Source organism: Carassius gibelio, chromosome A2 (assembly GCF_023724105.1).
Source record: "Carassius gibelio isolate Cgi1373 ecotype wild population from Czech Republic chromosome A2, carGib1.2-hapl.c, whole genome shotgun sequence".
NCBI classification, from domain to species: Eukaryota; Metazoa; Chordata; class Actinopteri; order Cypriniformes; family Cyprinidae; genus Carassius; species Carassius gibelio.
The window spans coordinates 13,400,862-13,422,254 of NC_068372.1; the positions used below are offsets into that span (position 1 = coordinate 13,400,862).

Consider the following 21,393-nt stretch of genomic DNA (forward strand, 5'->3'; position numbering starts at 1 on the left):
TTACCAAAAGTTAACACATGACATCCATCAAAAGACATGTACTGTACAGTAACCACCTAAATTTGCACTCAAAGCATGTACAGCACAGTACTGAGCCAGCCATCCAGTCAGAAGAGAGAAGACAGCAAGGAAGTGCATGTGTGCTTCGGGTGAAGTCCAGAGAGCAGGGTAAAGCTGCACCCAGACCCATCTCTGACCTCTACAGTTGGACCGTGTCTCTTCAGGGCATCCGAGAGGTGGCGCTCGACCTGGAGAGGAAGAACAATTTGCCCCAAACACGTCGGCGCTCATGCTCATATGAAACGCTGACTGATGTGGAGAACACCTGTGAAAAGAAGTTTAACACGCAAAGTTTGCATCAGCTTAGCACACCAACATCTCAGAAGCACGAGAAAGTAAGGAACTCATCAAAAAAGGGAGAACAACCCGACCATCAGCATCTCCCACTGCTCCTTTTCTTCTCCTGTTCTGCTTTCTTCCTGTTTTGTTCTCCTGGAGTCATACCCTTGTAGTGCCCTTAGGATTTCCAATTTCTCTTCCGTTTCTTGTAATTTGCCTGAATGCACAAAAATCTGTCCGTACACTTTCACTGTTGCGATGTCTATCAGAAATCTCAAATGAGCATATGAATCTAATTTATTTACAATTATTATTTTACACAGTTTTTCCTCAGTACATATATTAAATATTATATTTAATATTTATTATTATTAATAAAACAATTACTATTTCTTTTGCAATTTTTTTACGGTTTCTCAGTGCTTTTCATTTCAAATAAATATACAAATTATTATTTTCTTTAATTATAAAATTTGTATTTATTTATATATATATATATATATATATATATATATATATATATGTGTGTGTGTGTGTGTGTGTGTGTGTGTATATATATATATATATATATATATATATATATATATATATTAATGCTCTCAAAAGATTAATTGCAATTATTTGCATCCAAGATAAAAGTTTTTGTTTGCATAATATATGTACTGTATGTGTGCTGTGTATATTTATTATGTATATATATATATATATATATATATATATATATATATATATAAATACACACACGTGCATGTAAATAATTTCAGAAAAAAATGTTTATATATTAAATAAATTATATTAATATGAATAGACATGTACAATTTTCTTAATGTATACTGTATGTATCTGTATATATATATATATATATATATATATATATATATATATATATATATATATATATATATATATATATACAGAACACACACATATATTATGCAAACCAAAACTTTTATTTTGTATACGATTAATCATGATTAATCATGATTAATCATTTGACATACATACATATATATATATATATATATATATATATATATATATATATATAGTAAATAATACATTTAGTAGTGTAGTATAAAATTATAAATAGCAAATATTTATTTATTCAATCATTATTATTAATAATCATAATGAGCATGTTTGTATCTCATCCATAGGTGCGTGCTAGACTGTCTTTCACTTCTCCAGAGCAGTTCCCCTCTGTTCCTCTCAAAGACCACATCTTTTCCCAGAGCACACCTGTTGGACTAGACTTTTTGGGCTGGCCTCACCGAGCGTCATTTTCAGGTAGGGAACCTTGGTATTTAAACCTACACTGCACCACAACCTTTGATTAGAGTAAAAACTATATTGACTTCCTAAATCTTTCCTTTAAGTCTGGGTGTACTTTAGGATCCTCCAGGGGGCAATGGTTTTCTTCATTCTGCAACCTTTGTTAACCCTCTGCCAGTTATTTATAGTTCTGTTTGTGACAGTCAGAGCCTAGAGACTCACAGATGTCTTTGACGTAAATTTATAGTCTTTCATCATCAACCACTAACCCATTTGTGTAGAGATACCTGGACACAAACCTGAGGAGGTATTTGCCCAGCTGCAGCAGCAGCAAACAGACAATACATCTGTGATGAGTGATGAATTATGAATTTTCACCTACAGTGTGCAATTTCTTAAGAAGAAGCGTTCAGTTGTGCGTGTACGTGGTGGGAGCACAGAGGCTGTCTTTGTGCGGTAATGCATGGAGCGTGGAGCTCAGAGGCCTTCAGTGCTGATCCTCTCTCTTTCTGCTAAACAATCCTGCTGATTATTTCTCACCCACTCACTGGCGCCAGGCCTTCTCTCTCGCTCGCTCACTCACTCTCACTCACTCTCTGAGCGTAGAGGTAGACCTGGCACGGGTTTATATCCGTCACCCTTACACACACTCACATACGCACATTTAGGAATTTGAGTGGAGCGTCTCAAGAGAAGTGTCGCCTTTGGGTGTAAGCTATTATGAAATGGGATTTGGCTGACCTTGAGTTGGCTTTTCTGTTTGCTTGCTGTTATGAGCATTATGTTTCTGTGATCAACATAAAACCCTGACTGAATCTGAGCCAGTTATATATGAAAGTGTCCATTTTTTTACTCTTGAATCTCTAATGTGGACTGAGACTTCTTGATCTTGTTTTAACTGTTGTTCTTTTTTATGTAAAAGTTTCCTCCCACTATTGATGTTTTGTTGCTGTGGCATGCTCTATATTTTGTAAGACATCTGTAAATCCCTTGCCTTATGTAATATGGATACCTATGAGAAGAAATTACCTGATTTTGCCCCTTGCTGACATCATGCCCACTCTAAAACCTTTTTGTACGCTGCATGACAAGCCAATGCAGCATTCATATTGCGGTTATGCTAATGTAGAACTCAAGTTTTAGTTTGTAGTTTGAGTTCAGGAGCACTTCATGAGAGAAACTAACACCGACACATGCTTCTCTCCACAGAATCGAATCTCAGCACACCAGCACAAGACGCACAGGGCGCCCCTCTGGGTGAGTTAACTCCTTCTGAATCACAAGTCCAGCTGGACAATGTCAAGAGTGTGATATTGATGGGTTGTTCAATGACCTGTAACATACAAAAATGTGAGGAATGTTCCGTTGAGTTTTATCTGAGCTCCCATGTTATGAAAAGTGAAGTCACCGTTGCAAAGGTTCACACAAGTCAAGATCCAGTCCAGAGATTCTGACCGTTTCTGTGGAAATCAAGTCTTTTGGTATCACATCAGCGTGCTGTGCAAGCATGCTTGGCCTTTCGCTGTGATAAATTGCGTTAATTTGGGGGTTTTTTTGGTCATAGGTGTGATCCCAGCTAATTATGGGTTAAATTCCTAGAAGGTGTTTGCAACTCTCAACATCGCTAGTGCTCTCTCTAGGCGCTGTCTTTTTGGTTTACTAACAGCTTGGCTCTAACAGTGGAGGAGGGGAGCTCAAGGGGGACTGGAAGGGAGGGGGAAGGCGGTCTGTTTCAATGACAGACCAAGCGTTTCGTATTGAGCCATGTGAGCTGTATGAGTACTCCTCCCCTTAAAGGAGCCCCAGTGATGCCAGCCTGTGACTGTATGCGTGTGCGCTTATGAGAGAGAGAGAGGGCTGATTGTGTGTCTGGGCATCTGTGTTGAGCCGTGAGCTCTTTCAGACTGTGCATCCAAGAGTGAAAGTAAAAGATCAGGAGTGCGAGGGAGGAATGACAGAGGGAAGCTGAAGCTACACTGCACACTCAAGCCTCGGAGACACGCTTTGGACCTGACACCTGCCGAAGCGACACCACCCTTCTTCCTCTCGCTGTGCATCCACATGCGCACCCAGCACAGTGCCGGTGAGGTGGGCGTCCCGCTGGCAGGAGGTGGCTGGAGTGGTCGCAGCTCAGAGCAGTCTCCCGGCTTTGACTCGGACTGTAGCCCGGCTCTGGGACTGGCTGGAGGGGTTAGAGCAGTGCGAGGGGTCATGTCCCATTACTGGAGTCTGGAGAGCCTTCACTCCACCAACGGTAAGACTCTCTCTCACCTCTGGAGCTCAGATGTTTTGGCGGTCGTGGAGCTGCGTTTTGAGCTTGACATCAGTTGACCCTCATGCAACGGGTGTCGTTCTGCCTCTTGTGAGGTTCTTGTGACAGCTCTTGTTCTTTGAATTGCAGTCTTTCAGTCAATGTGATGGCATTATCTTGAGCCTTTGATGGACGAATTTAGGTAGCTGAAAGAGCCAGTCTCTATACAACTGTAAACACATAGAGTAGCTGTTGCTTATGCGATTAGCGTGTCAAAGCAACAAGAGTTTGCCTTTCTGACCAGTTGACTCGCATGCTACATGTACAGAAGCAACATGAATTGCCAATCGAGCTAGATCGGTGGGGATGTGAGAAACGAGATGCCTTACTGTTGAATGAAGTTGCCACTCTCTTGCACCGTCTGCATCCTGCTTAGGTTATTGCATTACTGTCACGGATGTCATCTATTGATCTATGTTCTATGCTCGTGATTGGTTAAGTGGTAATGTTGTGGAAGGCTCTATCAAGTGAGCCAATGTGTATTGTAGATATAGATGGATTGCTTAGGAGTGAAGTGACAGCTTTCCCTTCGGTCCCTGCATTTCACACATTCAGCAGCTGCACATGTTCCCTCGCAGTATATTAATGTGCAAGATTAGCATGCGCTGAGCTTTTCCACACCTATGTGATATTAAACAATGTGGCATGCCATGTCAGCATTTGTGAAAAAACACTTGAACATGCAGCATAATATTCAACACAGCACGAAGAAGCGAGTGAAAGCACAGGCTGTGTTAAAAATATTTGAGGGGAATCCAACACTGCCCTTTTTGCCTCTGAGCCGATATATCGATTAACGCAAAATCTTCAGGTTTCCTTTCTAAGAATAGAGCAACTCTCTCTGTGCTGGCGCTACCCATGGCTGTATAGTAGGACTGCAAAAGGGGTGATGTCAAATGAAATGAGATGCCAGTTTGAGCAGTATTTTGGTCTCATTATCTTTTCTCAGGGTTGGCATGGTGACAGACAAGCCAATGACCGTCAGCCAAGGTAGCACTGATGTCACAAATGGCCACCGCTACCCACGTCAGCTGCAATTTTGGTGTTTTTCTCAATTTCTGCTTTGTCCTATGAGAGATGGGATGTGACTTTTCCTGTGGTGGAGGGAAATAAATGGTGCACTGTGAGCTGGGGGCAATATCTACAGACATTTCAAGCAGCGCTGTCACCTCGTCACGGTTCGCTGACCTCATTACAGCGCTCATACGCTGTCCATAGCTCATCGCAGAACATTCAGTAGAACAAAAAACACGTGAGAAATGTGTTGAAATGGAACGTTTGTAACATTTGAACATTAGAAGTGTTTAATGAGACACTGTTTATGCACAAATCCCAAGGCACTTCTTTGACTTCTCTAAACTGACAGAGATGGTTTGGGTTCACAAAACTCAAAAGTTGTAAACCATCCATTCACTAAACTGAGAGACGCTAACCTAGTGTTGGGCATCAATAACTGTTTTTTAGTGTAATTACTGACTGGGAGGTCTACAGTATGTACTATAATATCTGGATAAAGCTATCCATTAGCTTTTCCATTCATCTCAATGGCAGTTGCTTAGTTGGCACAGGCCAGGATACCAAGGAAGACTGTCACAGTCCCATGTCTGGTTCACTTTTAAGAGTGCTCTGAAATTTATCTACAACTCTGTCGATTATCTGCTGTAATTAAATGAAATTTATGCAAATTAAATGCTTGGAAAACATATATTTGACAGGATTAAATCAGCTGGCCTAATATGGCTCTTAGCCAGCTAAAACTTGACCTCTTGGTTTGTTCATATGACGATGTTTAGTTAAAAAATTTGTTATTAAAAAATGCCGCTAAAATGTATTTTTAGGTTTTTGTTTTAATACGTTGACCCCAAAGGTTTTTAGACATTTAATCTCAATGCATTATACAATAAAATCCAAGTGCCATTTATTTTAAAATGGTTGGACAAAATAATATGAACACCTGGGAAATAGGCAAGATTTCATTATTAAGATGTTTTGCTCCAACTGCCTTCAATACAGCAATACAGAATACAGTTTCCAGCTTAGAATAGATTCATAGAACCTTTGAATAGTTTCCAGCTGAATGTTGTCTACCAGTTGCTTTAGAGATGTTGGAGGAAGGAATTGGCTACTTACTCTTCTTTCCAAAACTAGCCCACAGTATTTGACAATATCCAAGTCAGGTGATTGAACTGGAGAAGGCGGAAGTTGAAGTTCATCTAGGTGCCCCAAATGTCCAGGTTTTATGATCATGACACCATGTTTTTCACATTTTATCACTGGTGTCTGTGTTACAATGTTTAGCAGTTGCAGCTCTTTCATGGATGTTGTCTTTGTGAAGTTCTCTGTGGTCGTTTTTTAGGAATCACCATGGTCTTACTGTCACTTTTCTACAGTAGTTTATTGTTTGGACACAATCGTTCTTACTCCTAGAGGGGCCCTATGATTCATTTTCGGTTATAGACGCTCCTGCTAAACAGGCTTCCCTGATCTGCCCTTTTTGGAAGTCACTGATGAACACAACTTATACTACACTAATTTACAAACTGACAGACAACAAAAGCTAAACAGGTAATATTATAACAAAAAGATAAATAAAATGGATAAATGTTCAATATAATGATTATGCTCCAAAAGCAGAATGAAACAGCGCTACTCATTTGAAGCTCGCCACACGGACTATTTATCTGCTGGGGTCAAAGTTCAAATGGCAGCGCTAAGCGAGGTCATTAGAGCAGATGCGTTTACTCACTGATGAGTCTCTGTCGCACGAGCACTAAACAGCACTGTGAGATCCAGTGTGAAGCACTTGAATTCAGCAAAGTACACTAGTTTACTAGTCTAAAGTACTAGTTTAAAGACAGATGAAACAGTGCTGACAAACAGGAGAAACACTGTGCGCTACGAGACAGTCAGAAGGCTTTTCAAACTACAAATCGCCATCATTTAACCATGGATTTACTGTAGTAACACTAATATTTTGGCAGAAATGTGGGATATTCATACCGAATTTTATTATTATTATTATTAATGTAGACATGTCTTAATATAATAACAGTATTTTTAATAACAGGAATATAATTACAGTATTTTTGGGATTGCACTAAAGCAGCGGTTCTAAATTCCAGTCCTTGCGCACTACTTCTCTGCACATATTGTATGTCTCTCCTTGTTAATACACCTGATTCATATAATCAGCTCGTTAGAAGTGAGCTCCGTGCATGAACTGTGTTCCCATTGACATGGTCTCTACACAGTGTTTACTGCTCCCTTCTCCCTGAGCAGGGGAAATCTGTTGAAGTTTAGTTTACTTCACTTTCGGATCATTCATTCACGGATTTGCGTTGCACAACGTCCATCTGCACACATGGACAGGTGTGACATCATTAACCTCTGTAAATCAATACAATTTAAATTCACGTCTCGCACACTTCAATGCACTTTGAATGTAACATACGTTCGCTTCAAACTGGAATCATGGCGGAGTATCCTGTGATGTCCACTTCGCAGGGCACTTATGTTCGAATAGAACAAACGTCTGAAGCAATAAGAGAAACGTACAAAATGTGAAGAGCAGTGGGGCGCGAGGACTGGAATTGAGAACCGCTGCACTATAGCATTTGTGCATTTATATTACATGTATTTGAAAAGTTTGGTTCCAAAATGTTATAAATTCATTTTGATTCATTTGAGTAATAATGTGTTCCCTTTACCAAGAATTTGGCGTGATAAAAACAACGATTTTCTGTTTCAAACTTTCATATAGCATCTTTAGGTTATAAAAACATTAAAAATTCTAAATAGATTTTCTAAGATATGTTATAAAAACTGATTTTTTCCCTCCAAATGAAATAAATCCATTGATTAGTTTAAATATCAAGTTTAGTTTAATTAAATTAAAAGTTATTTTTCATTTTGAAACGGTTGATCCACAAATGACAGCCTCTGAATTCAATACCAATCTTATTAATAGCTTACGTTTCTTCCCCACAACAGAAACCATCACAGGTGCATCATGCCGTTAAAATTATTGTTATTTTTTTATAGCTGCATGATAAATTGCATGTGATTGTCATTTTCATCTTGCCATTAATCTTTTGAGTGGTACGGTCCCACATATGGGATTCTTATATCCATGCTCCATGGGATTTAGAAAGTTCGGTGACGTCACATAACTGTCAAATTTAAACTGCGTTTTCTCGCGTTGTCTGACGCTGAGCCAGAGAGAGACGAGCACTGATCTTGTCATATTATCACAACTATGCAGTGTTATTAATTAATATTAATATACAATAATGCATATTGTAGGTTTCAGACATTTAAATACAAGTAAATACTAATAAAACAATACATTTAGAGTTTGAAAAATACACGCATATGTCTATGGAAGCAACAATAACAATGCATTCAAATTTCATTTGCAGATATGCTTTATTCATATCAAGATACACATAGTGTAAGCGATCCATCTGTCTTTCAGTGTTATTGTAGACGCGTCACCATGGAAACAGTAAGGGGAACGTTCTAAAATAACTGTAGTCTTAAAAAAAAAAACTCACTCTGGAGGGACCACTAGAATATTTTAAACTCACCACTGAAAAGGTTAAAGCTGGTTCTGTGATTAGTAGTAAATCTCCATCACGTGATTTCAGATAGAGCAACACTTAATACACAGAGCCGTAGATCACTGACATACTATGCAATATTGCATTCATAATCGAAGGTGAGTCATCTGCAATTATGAACGCGATATTGCAAAGCTTGTCAGTTTACAATGCATGGAATGATGCGTTGTGATTGGTAGAGTGGATGTATCACATTCTGCAGAGAAGGGAGACTAGCATTTGTTACAGTTTGGAAAGATAAGGAGAAAACATGACAGAATAACACAGTGGATTTTGCATTTTGCGTAAAATTAAAAACTGACCAGATACAATATTGATTTTAGTGGGAACTATTTTTTTTTTTTTTTTTTTTATGCCGTTTACCACGTCTTGGAACAGAACTCTTCATTTAGACGACTGATTTCTATGCAAATACCTAGAAACCATTTTTACCATGGTATTGAGGTGCTATATTTGTGGTTTTAACTGTGGTTATCATGATCTAAATACTGTGGAAGACCAATGGTTAATTTGAATAAAACTCAAACAGTCAGAATAATAAAATTTCAGAATATAAAAATTAGGTTGTTACAATTTTTACAGAACATAAATTTACATCTGCATCTCAAGCTACCGTCAAATGTGCATTACTAAGAGAAAAATGTAATAACATTATATTATTGCAGCTTGGACTGCAAATTGCTGAAGATAAAAGTCATCCAAATCAGGCAACACAAATCAGTATCATGATTTGAAACTATATCCCTCATTAAAGCATGTAGAAATTAATTAATTATTTTTCCTGTTAAGATATTTATTTTGTTAAGTAAAAAATTACTAGAAAATTTTAAAGATTTCAAAAGGTTTTTTCTCATGTTCTGACCATAAAGAGTAGTTTAAATCCACAGTTAATGATCTGTTTTCTACAACATTCAAAAATCTGCCTTTAAACTTGAAAGAAATAAAGATTTGACATTAATTGTGATAATTACCAATATCAACTGGTATGATTTTTTTTTTATCTTGATAATATTTTTGGCCATATTGCCCAGCCATAATTTCAAATACATGCTGTTCTTTTGAACTTTTTTTTAATCAAAGTAAAAAGCTTTCGATAAAAAAAGCAGATGTTTTCAACATCAATAATAACAAGAAATGTTTTTTAACCACCAAGTCAGCATATTAGAATGATTTCTATAGGATAATGTGACACTGAGGACTGGAGTAATGATGCTGAAAATACAGCTTTGCCATCACAGGAATAAATTGCATTTGAAAATATATTAAAATAGAAAAAAGTTGTTACCGAAACATAAAATCTGAAAACTGTAGTTGTTTTAGAGTAGCATATTTGGGAAGATTATTTGTTTTTACTGTATTTTTCATAAAGTAAAAGCAACAGAGACTTTTTTGTATGGTAGTGTATGTACCATAACATATGTGTCACAACCTTCTGCATGCATCATGTCAATGCATGCACCCTGACACATTTAACCCCACAAGTGGCTTTTTGTGGATTTACATGTCAAGGGTGCCTGCAGATGTAGATGTAGTATAGAAAGGGCAACGAGCAGTAGAAACTGTCTCACAGGATGTGTCACCACCAGCAGCCATCAACATATCGTGCTTCTGCAAATCCTCTTCTGCTTTCGTTATTTGTGTGAAATGCACGACCACTTGTCACTTGTCTCAGAGCCAGAAATAGAAAGTCTCAGTTCTTCTCAAAAGCACTTTCATTAAAGTCTTGAGTTTCCACACTGGGAGAGGAGCAGATGTGTTGCTGTCCGTATTTTCCCTCCGGGGTATTTTGTCTTGATTGCGGAATCTTGTGACCGCCCAGTGTGAGCCGGGTCAAATGATAGAGAAGAAGTCTGAAGTTCAATTCTGAATGGACACTTATTGCTTAATCCTCATAAATGATTATTACTCAAGGAACTGAACGCCATGCCATTTAACATTTTAATTCAACCAAATGAATTAGTCTCTGTAAACTACACCTTTGCTTTTCATAATCTAACAATTACTCTGCTAATCCGGTTAACATGTAGAGGGGATGGGGGTCTTCAGCCCCTCAGGCCCTATCACAACTGACGGCAATAAGACAGTGTTTCATTCACACCTTTTTACATAAACCGCAGCCGAACAGCTCTACACATGACACCCTGCTTCAGGCACAAAATGCTCTTTCTCCATATACTTCAGTGTCTTTTTCTGGTTTCAGCTGTACAGACAAGAAGTGAAGTGATAAATAGTGTTTGACAAGACCTGTTCTGAGTGTTAAGTCCCGAAATAGATATTCAAATGAGAACTACAACAACAAAAGTAAGGTTCTTTGATGGTTCTTTGCAACATTTCATGTTCAAAGAAGGCTACAGTATATAGTTCTTTGTAGAAAAGGGTTATAATGGTAAAATAACAATCATTATAATAAATGTTGTCCATATTTATCGCTTTGCCTTATTGCCATTTGTGCAACTCACATGCATAATACTTCAAATCCTGTCACTTGTCGAAAAGAGGTGAAGAATTCAGAGAATTCAGACAGAATCTCAGACAAATCATGAGAAAATCCCATATACTTTTGCTGCAGGAGGAACCCGAGCCATAGCTAGCCATTTAGCAATTGCATAGCAACCATCTGTAACACCCTAACAACCACATGGCAACACAGACAAATCTGCTCAGAAAAACTGCATAGCAACCTCCATGACACCCTACTGCACAGAAACACAGATGAACACACTAAGAACACATAGCAAAACCTGAGCAACCACATACAGTAGCAACACAGTAAAACCCACTCATAACTCTGCAGCATAATGCATATCTGCAAACCGTATTTTTGGGGTTAATTTTGGAATTTAAAAGAGATTTTGGTTACACTTAAAGCCTTTATATTTAATGCATTATGAAAGTACTTTTAATGCATTAATTATGCCTTGTAATGCACAATATAATACACTTATAAGTAACTGAAACCACATTTAGAATACATTGTAATACCTATTCATTGTTATACCTTAAGAATGTATAATGCATTAAAACACATGACAAACAAACCTTTGTAAATATTATAATGCATTATAACTTTGGTTACATGCAGTATATGCAAATATATAATGCATTACCTTTATAATGCATTATACGTAATGGCTTTAAATTAAGTGTTACTAAGATTTCCTTTGGCATCAGACTGCACTACACCAGTTTTGTGTCATCACTGTTACTATACACAGTGTTTGTTTGGAGTATCCACTGTGACTCAGTTGCTTCGCTCTTCGAGGTATTTTGCTCAGTCTGTGAGTGAAATGGCACTGCAGTGTGATGCCATCACATCCACTGCCACAATGAGCCGAGGCCCACACAGCCATAACATACTGCAGCACTGACCGGAGGAACTCTCCTCATTGTGTGAACGCCTCAACTTGGCTCTCAAACAGATCACACTTTGTTGAACCAGACAGCTCAAATGCAACTCTTTATGACTATATTCTACCTTATTATAACAATATCAGTTCTGAAAACTGTAGCTGTTTTAGAGCAGTAGTCAGGGTGTCATGTTCCTACAATAATTCCATCGCTCATAGCCACTGCATAGGGGAGACATCATCACTGCTGGGAAATCACTGTGGCATATTTTCATTTTCTGTGAGTTCATGGAGAGATTCCAGACGCTCCTCTCTCTGTTTGGGTCATTTATTAAACTTTTGATCCTGTTTTCAGGGTTAGTAATAATCTGCAGTCTACACAGGTTACTGTTCCAGACTTGCGTGGCATTAAAATCAGTCTGCCAGCAACTGCAGAAAGTAATTTGAGGGCAAAGGCTGGTGTTTTGCTGGCTGAGGGTGGGAAAAGACAGGAAGCAAGATACAAAAGAACAAGATTGGAGCATTTAAGTGGTGAATAACATAGTTCATATGGCCCTTATGGCTCCACTGGTATACTAGTTTCAAGTCTAAGCTCAATAGTTTGTGTATTATTATTTTATATTGTCTAAACTGATAATAGTTTCAGTTTCCAATAACTGTGCTTTTGTGGAATTTAGTCCATGTGTGTTAGTTTTGAGGTCGTATATATGCTAGTTTACTCCCAAACATTGCTTTTTGATGAATTTGGTTCAATTATCTAATATCTATGTAATCTATGCTAATATTAGTGGTGGGCCGTTATCGGCGTTAACGTGCTGCGTTAACGCGAGACTCTTATCAGGCGATAAAAAAAAATATCACCGTTAATCTGTTCTCAAAGTTGGGTTGAGAGCTGGGTCTATACTAATCAAGCTATGATTATTACCCCGATTTTTTATATAACCGACTGGCTGAGGTCAGCCTAAAAAGATTCTCAGGACAGTTGACGGGCCACTGCTGCGCATCGTCACGAAAGCTTATCTTTTTCACATGTTTTTAAGCATTACCGCTTGTCGATTTAAACATTAAAGCATCAAACACAAGACGCGGAAAAGCTTAACAGAGAAGCTGGTTACTCGCACGCTGTGTTCGGTGCGCACAAGAGAGAGAGAGAGAGAGAGAGCCGCGTATCAAGGACAGCAAGACTGACTGAACCGAGCTCTCTTCTGCGAAGTTCTCCTCGAAGTCCCTCCTGCACCTAAACGAACAATACAAATCGCAGTTTGAAACAAACAAAAAGATGTGAAAGAGCCCAATTCAGTGCTCCCGGTGTTCTGGTGTTCAGGGCTCGCGCAGAGAAAGACGTCTCAAAACAGTTGAACACCGAATTTGCTTATTTTTGCTTTTGTGCCGAAAAATACATACAAAATATGTCAAAATATCCACCTTGGAAATTATGCTCGAAAAAACTGTCAGTTATTTCTTAAGTGAAAGTAAACAGTTGAGGAAAAAAATGGGATGTATATTATATTGGATGCGTTCATGGTCTCTTAAAGTGACCGCGCCTAATTTAGCTACTGGCTGCTGTAATGTTAATCCAAGAAAATTAAAGAAAATCACTCACTGCTCTTGACTCAATATCTTTGTAGTTTTAACAGTCAAACCAAAAATTATTCAGACACCAGAAATAATTTTTGATATATATAGCAAAACTTTAATAATGTGAGAAATGTTGAAGATGTCTGAATAAATGTAGGTTTGATTGTATATTTCATTTTTACATTGAAGACTATCCAGTGCTATTTTACACTTAATTATTTGGTTTCTGTACCTTGACACCTACAAACTTGAAAAAAACTGAAACATTGGTGTGAAACAGGCGTGATGTTGTTTGCACCTTTTGCAATGTGGAATTAGTTTACAGCTTTTTCAAGCAGTTTGTGATGCATTTTGGAGATGAGCACCTTTTCTAATGCACCACCTAGCTTGATAAACCCCTTCTCAAAGACTTACGGTTTGTCAATTTTATTTGGATAACATATATCCTGAATGCCTTCGGCAGAATTCGAATGAGCCATTTTAATCTAGATTAATCTAGATTAATTTCAAGATCACAGTGAGATTAATCTAGAATAAAAAATTAATCTATACCCACCTCTAGCTAATATCTATTTTTTTGTCCTAATAGGTATGATTCTGATAATTGCATATAAAATTTCCAACCATTTGGATTACACAGTATTAACATAAGATAATGAACTTGATGTGATGAATATTGTCAGTTATACATATATGAAACAAGAATATGATTTATGTAATAGTACATCAGTTATAGTTATTGTTATTTAAATACACAGTGAACAGGATTATATCACTAGTAAATTCAATTTATTATATGTCAACCAACTCATATTTTTAAATGAATTTTGCTTGTTATACATGTAGCCATATATAAACCATGTTCATACTTTTTAACCGATTTAAATGTAATTGTTTTCACAGTTACCAGATGTATGCAGATTCTGTGGAATTTGAATAAATACATCATTTGCTGAGTCTTGTTTTCTTTCCTCGGGTAACATGTTTTCTGTTGAAACTTGGACACATCAAAGAGCTTGTACTTTGTTTCCATAGAATTCCACATAATGAGGGCACAGAACAGGAATCGTGCAAAGGAGCAGTTAATCAGCGAGTCGGCCTTAAGCTTGATGCTTTGTATACTAAACAGTGAGAGGACAAAACCAGATGAAGGCTTTTTGCCCTCCATTTTCACCTCAACCCTCTGTTTACTGTCTGAGCAACACTTTACCCAGAATTCCTTTCCCATCGTCGCTCTGCCTGGCCTCCATCAAACTGTCCTGGCAGCTCAAGTGCACGTCAGTAATCTTGCTACAAGCCTTTGAAACTTAAAGCGAGCAATATCATGCAGCTTTAATTTGTCAGGTAATGATGTGTGCCTGTTTGTAGTGAGTACTCAAGTCTGCTCTCAGACAGGCACCAGCAGGACCGCACGAGTGAGCTGTGCTAGGCCCTAGCACTGGCCCTAACGGCTGCTTCCTCTCAGGAAATTAGTTTGAGCCACTTTGAGCCTAATTTACAACCTTGTACTGTTGTGTTATACAAACCAAATTAGCATGTGTATTGTGTCTGATCCAGAATAAGAGAAACATTCTTTGGAACATTGTTTACACTGTTTTACATGCAGTACACTACTCTTTAAAGGTGTGTTTGGCTGTATTTGTTTGATCCCCAAAATATGGTAAAAACAGCAATATTGTTGAAATATTATTACAGTTTAAAACAACTGTTGTAACTAGTTTTGATGGCAAAATGTAGCAGCCATTACTCCAGTCTTCAAGAAACATTTCTTATTATTATCAATGTTAGAAACAGTTGTGCTGCTTAATAATAATAATAAAAATAACAGCATTTTTTTTAAATAGAACTATTTTTAAATCCAAACTTTTGAATGGTAGTGTATATAATAGTAATTCTATAATTCAATTGATGTGTGCTCAATTGGATCTTATTAGGTAGTACTATAACCTATAGTACTACCTAATAAGATAAACTACCCAATTATAGCACCAGGCTCTTATTTTGAATGCCAGGTTCCCAGCAGGCACATGTGGTGTGGAGTGAGTGTAATACTCTTTGACTGGACGTAAGGTGGAGATTCCTCACAGGGCCGGCTGCCTCTTCTCTGATACACAGGGAATGTCAGACTCCACTGGGTTGAATGTTTTCCAGGGAGGATCTTATCTGTGACTCACATGCTATCTTTCTTTGGTCAGACACTCTTTGCATAGCTCTTCATCATGAGTTCTTATCTGCGGCTAACTGATTAGTTAACGTCATTAATCCCTTTAAATATAGACTCGGTCAATCCAAACATATACATTTGCAGTAAATTTTTTCAGGATTCTTTGATATTACATTTTGTATTGTTTGAATCACTGGGTTTCCATATTCATATACCATGATATTTATGTTTTGTGCGTGATGAATGCAGATTTATTGACTTCAGCTGGTTACTCATTTAAAGAGATAGATGCACCAAAAATGTAAATTCTGTCAAACATTAACTCACCCTCAAGTTGTTCCATGCCTTGTATTTTGTTGTGTGCAAATATCAGCACATATGTTTGAAAATGAAGCACATTCAGTGCTTGCTTAGCTGACATTTATTTCTCTTTTTTTGGCTCCATCTGTGTTGTTGCCTACCGTACAGTCGTTTGGTCAAGCTGACCTGTGTGCTTTATTTTGATTTGAGGAATAGCCACGAGCCAGTAGTGTTCGGAGAAACTCTCATTAAAGCCATCTCTCAAAAGTAGGCTACATGTGCAAATGCACTCTGTGATTTGCCTCGGGTCCTGCAGCTCTAAATTACAACAATATATGGGTAGTAAGATCAGTGGTTCGCGACCTTTTCACATTGTAATGCAGTGGTAATGTGTTTGTTTGGTTTACTTAAACACAGCATTATTACTCCTGGCAGGCTTTGACAGCTCTGGGACGTTTTGCTGCTCAGAGCTCTGATCTGAATTTGAATCAGACACATATTGCTGTTATAGAGGTGGAGCTCCGTGTCTCACACATTTGCTTCAGATGCTGTAGTACACCTACGCATATGGTTTATCAAAGTTAGTGTACGTTAACAGTTGTTTTAAATATGCTACTGTCATAGTCCCACTGTTTTGCTCATCACAGTTTAAAATAAAGAATTTTGTAATAACATGGAAGTACAGCACTCATCTAATCGATTTGATGCTGTCTGTTGGATAAAGTAAATGTAGGACACCCTTTGGAGTGTTAAAACAGTCAGTCATGTGAACATGAGCTGATGAGTTTTTTCTAGAAGGGCCCGTTGGGCATATAGATCTATATTGATCCTTGTGTCAGTCAAAGCCAGCTTCTAAACCAGCTCTTTAGAGTCTATTACATTGAGTTCACCTGCTTTTTGTGAAATGTCACACTCACATGCAAAAACAAAAAACAAAACACGCTCGTGCATTGACTGAACTCTGTTAGGAAGAGAGTGCAACCACTGTGAAATAAAATCTTTAGTTATTGCTTTATGTACAAAAAAATGGGCCATGGTCAAGGTTTGCAGGGTCTTTATATTAGCTACTCAAGGACTGCTGGGATATTTTAAAGGGACAGTTCACCCAAAAATGATCATTCTGTCTTCATTCTTTCATCTATGCAACTTGAAAGTTTATATTTTGTTGGTAATAATGCCTCAGCATTGTTTTGTTGTTGAAGTCCAGTGTTGCTTTGTTATTTTAGTACTAGAATTTATCATTATTTAAAATGATATTATTTAAAATTTAGTTACATTTTTAATGTGCTTTTTGTATTTTTCTTTTTCTGTTTAGCTTGATTTAATTACAGTTTAGTTTTAGTAATTTTAACACTTACTGTAACTTAAGCACTGCATTGTAGAATGGACAACAGCTGAAACGGCTTCAAAATATGTTCTTTTGTGTTCCATAGAAGAAAAAAAATCATGAGGGTAAAAAAAAAATGACATGAGGGTAAGTAAATGATTACAGAATTATATATATTGGCCAAAGTAACCCTTTAAATAGGTACATTATACATTGGCCTTGTCACAAATCATGCCCTCAGCACTTTTTTGTGCCCCTCTGAATCCACATTTTGATGATGTAATGCCATAGAGCGTTGAGTAGTTTTTGTCAAGTCTCAGTGTGGACCTTGCATCTTTGCCGCAAAGGGGGCGCTCACAAGCAACCGTTTGAACCATAAAATCATTAATGAGACACCCTGCGGTATTGTTGGACGTCACGGATGGGCATGAGCAAAGGTCACAAGACCACAACTACATAAAATAAGCCATTTGGGACAGGACCATAATGTACCTAATACATTTATCATCCATCAGATTGGTTGCTTTTATTGTAAGAGCAAACATCTCCTCTAAATGTAGGTCATTTACAGAAAAAATATAAATTCTTCATTGTTTTTTTGTTTTTAGGTTAATGGCCCCTCTCTTGCTGGATCATGAATAAACTACAATGAAAGTATTTTGATTTTTGACAAGGAAATAGAAGAAACAAATAAAGAAATAATCAAAATCATTTTTCTGCCATAGTGTTTGTAAATCTTATCTGCAGTATATTGAACATTATTAGCTAAATGGATTTGAGACTTGACAGATTTGACTATTTTAACAATATAAGCACAAGTTTTAAGGCGCATGGCACAGGCGCACTTAGGGCGTGTCCAAATCCACTTATTGGTTTAGTTTTTAGTTTAATGATGGGAAAAAACGATCGGTGCACCCGGTGCATGGTCTAAAAGGGTTGTCCCTATTCTCTTAATGAGTAATTGGTGTGTTTTGGGCATAAAGTGCAATAAACCAATCAGAGTCTCATTTCCCATTCCACCTGTGCTCGTGCCATGGTGGATTCGCTACTTATATGGTGGAATTTGCAAGCTCAAAGACAGAACGGAGCTTCTTGTGCTCTAGCAAATAGGTAGCCTAATTCTGATGCATGCAATGGTGCAGTTTATTTCAGGTGTCTCAAAATAGCAACGTGCCAACAATGTCCCTGAACATACCTCTTTTTTTGACCAGCACGCCCATGAGCGCACAAATGGGCATGAATGCATTTGCGATTTAAACAACGTGGCGCAGGATGTGAAAATGATTACTGCGTTGGGCTGAAACTAGCAAAAAACGTGCCGCATTCCGCCAGTTGTATGATAGAGCCCTGAGTCTTTTAAATGAGTAGGATCTTCAATTCAAAAACGTTGAATAAAAGATAAAACAGCCGAGAAAAAAATACATTGAAATTCAAAAAATGCTGACATGACCTCTGTCTGAGGTGAAAGGACTTTTCCGATATATTTCCTATCTTCTCTCAATCTTTTATATTAGTTCTTTAATGCTTGCCCCTATAATGTAATTTCTAGGTTTTGATGACTGTTGTATTAAAGTTTGTGTAATTTTAGAAGTTGGTCTTAATCTTTAAAGTGCACATGGATTAGGCTGAGGGGAAGTCTTGGTCTGCATGGCTCAGAGGTGAATTTGTGCAGTCGAGTGACTTTATCTGAGGATGTGGACTTATAAGAAAACAGGTCAGTGCGCATTCACAGTCCTGTCTGTTTGATCAACTCCTTAAATTACTGTCAGCAAATCATGAATCATATATAAAGATATGGGCAGCACTTTATTTTACAATCCTGTTCCCCATATACATACTATGTACATATTATAGTAATTACAATAACTATGTAATAACTAGGTACTAACACTTAACCTACCCCTAAACCTAACCCTACCCCATGTAGTTACCTTGCATTACCAGAACTTTCTTAGATAAATACACTGTAAGTACACTACTGTATAAGAACAAGTACACGTACTGTAAAATAAAGTGCAATCAAGATATGTATATATCTATACATACATATATATGTACTGTATAGTGTATGTGTGTGTGTGTGTTCATGCATGGGGCCCTAATATGGTAAACTGGATAAAATGATGCACGAGTTAACACGCTCAGGTGTGTGGATGGCCACAGTTATTGTCCTTTTCAGGGACTGATTCTAGGCTACGTACTAGCGTTTTTATGTACTGTACTCAGTTTTGTTTTATTATGGGAATATTACAGGTTTAAAACAAATTACATTCAACAGAGAGAATGTATAGCTTTGTCTTGATTAATACAAAAATAATTAAGACATATATCTTGTTTTCTTAAAGAAAGCTAAAATTAAGCTCATGCTGTGATACATTAGAAGTAAATGGGACATTTTTGGAAGATTTAACAGTAGAAAAGCACTTACAAATGAACAATTAATCATTTAGAAAATAACTTCCAATACATTAAAATACGGTGTTAAAAAGTGTTATTTGAACTCTAAAGTTGTTTACATCATTTTTACAATACTTTTAAGGTTTAAATTGGATATTTTGTCTCAGAAAAGGTTGTTAGTGATTTACAGTATTGTTCAAAATAATAGCAGTACAATGTGACTAACCAGAATAATCAAGGTTTTTAGTATATTTTTTATTGCTACGTGGCAAACAAGTTACCAGTAGGTTCAGTAGATTCTCAGAAAACAAACAAGACCCAGCATTCATGATATGCACGCTCTTAAGGCTGTGCAATTGGGCAATTAGTTGAAAGGGGTGTGTTCAAAAAAATAGCAGTGTCTACCTTTGACTGTACAAACTCAAAACTATTTTGTACAAACATTTTTTTTTCTGGGATTTAGCAATCCTGTGAATCACTAAACTAATATTTAGTTGTATGACCACAGTTTTTTAAAACTGCTTGACATCTGTGTGGCATGGAGTCAACCAACTTGTGGCACCTCTCAGCTGTTATTCCACTCCATGATTCTTTAACAACATTCCACAATTCATTCACATTTCTTGGTTTTGCTTCAGAAACAGCATTTTTGATATCACCCCACAAGTTCTCAATTGGATTAAGGTCTGGAGATTGGGCTGGCCACTCCATAACATTAATTTTGTTGGTTTGGAACCAAGACTTTGCCCGTTTACTAGTGTGTTTTGGGTCATTGTCTTGTTGAAACAACCATTTCAAGGGCATGTCCTCTTCATCATAGGGCAACATGACCTCTTCAAGTATTTTAACATATGCAAACTGATCCATGATCCCTGGTATGCGATAAATAGGCCCAACACCATAGTAGGAGAAATATGCCCATATCATGATGCTTGCACCTCCATGCTTCACTGTCTTCACTGTGTACTGTGGCTTGAATTCAGAGTTTGGGGGTCGTCTCACAAACTGCCTGTGGCCCTTGGACCCAAAAAGAACAATTTTACTCTCATCAGTCCACAAAATGTTCCTCCATTTCTCTTTAGGCCAGTTGATGTGTTCTTTGGCAAATTGTAACCTCTTCTGCACATGCCTTTTTTTTAACAGAGGGACTTTGCGGGGGATTCTTGAAAATAGATTAGCTTCACACAGACGTCTTCTAACTGTCACAGTACTTACAGGTAACTCCAGACTGTCTTTGATCATCCTGGAGGTGATCATTGGCTGAGCCTTTGCCATTCTGGTTATTCTTCTATCCATTTTGATGGTTGTCTTCCGTTTTCTTCCACGTCTCTCTGGTTTTGCTCTCCATTTTAAGGCATTGGAGATCATTTTAGCTGAACAGCCTATCATTTTTTGCACCTCTTTATAGGTTTTCCCCTCTCTAATCAACTTTTTAATCAAAGTACGCTGTTCTTCTGAACAATGTCTTGAACGACCCATTTTCCTCAGCTTTCAAATGCATGTTCAACAAGTGTTGGCTTCATCCTTAAATAGGGGCCACCTGATTCACACCTCTTTCTTCACAAAATTGATGACCTCAGTGATTGAATGCCACACTGCTATTTTTTTGAACACACCCCTTTCAACTAATTCAACTAATTGCCCAATTGCACAGCCTTAAGAGCGTACATATCATGAATGCTGGGTCTCATTTGTTTTCTGAGAATCTACTGAACCTACTGGTAACTTGTTTGCCACGT

General features: G+C 37.5%; 1 protein-coding gene across 6 annotated transcripts in view; it reads left to right on the plus strand.

Moving 5' to 3' along the window:
• LOC128027065 (rho guanine nucleotide exchange factor 4-like) overlaps positions 1-21,393 on the plus strand; it is a 76,200-nt gene that overhangs the window by 38,868 nt on the left and 15,939 nt on the right. For 3 of the 6 annotated variants that reach the window (XM_052614385.1, XM_052614392.1, XM_052614396.1), the window contains 3 exons: positions 75-395; positions 1,497-1,626; positions 2,821-2,868. In XM_052614385.1, the coding sequence (XP_052470345.1) occupies positions 75-395; positions 1,497-1,626; positions 2,821-2,868 (499 nt within the window). Of the gene's footprint in view, positions 1-74; positions 396-1,496; positions 1,627-2,820; positions 2,869-3,394; positions 3,866-21,393 lie in introns of those variants that run through there. The other 3 variants (XM_052614389.1, XM_052614401.1, XM_052614406.1) reach the window with 3 other exon arrangements.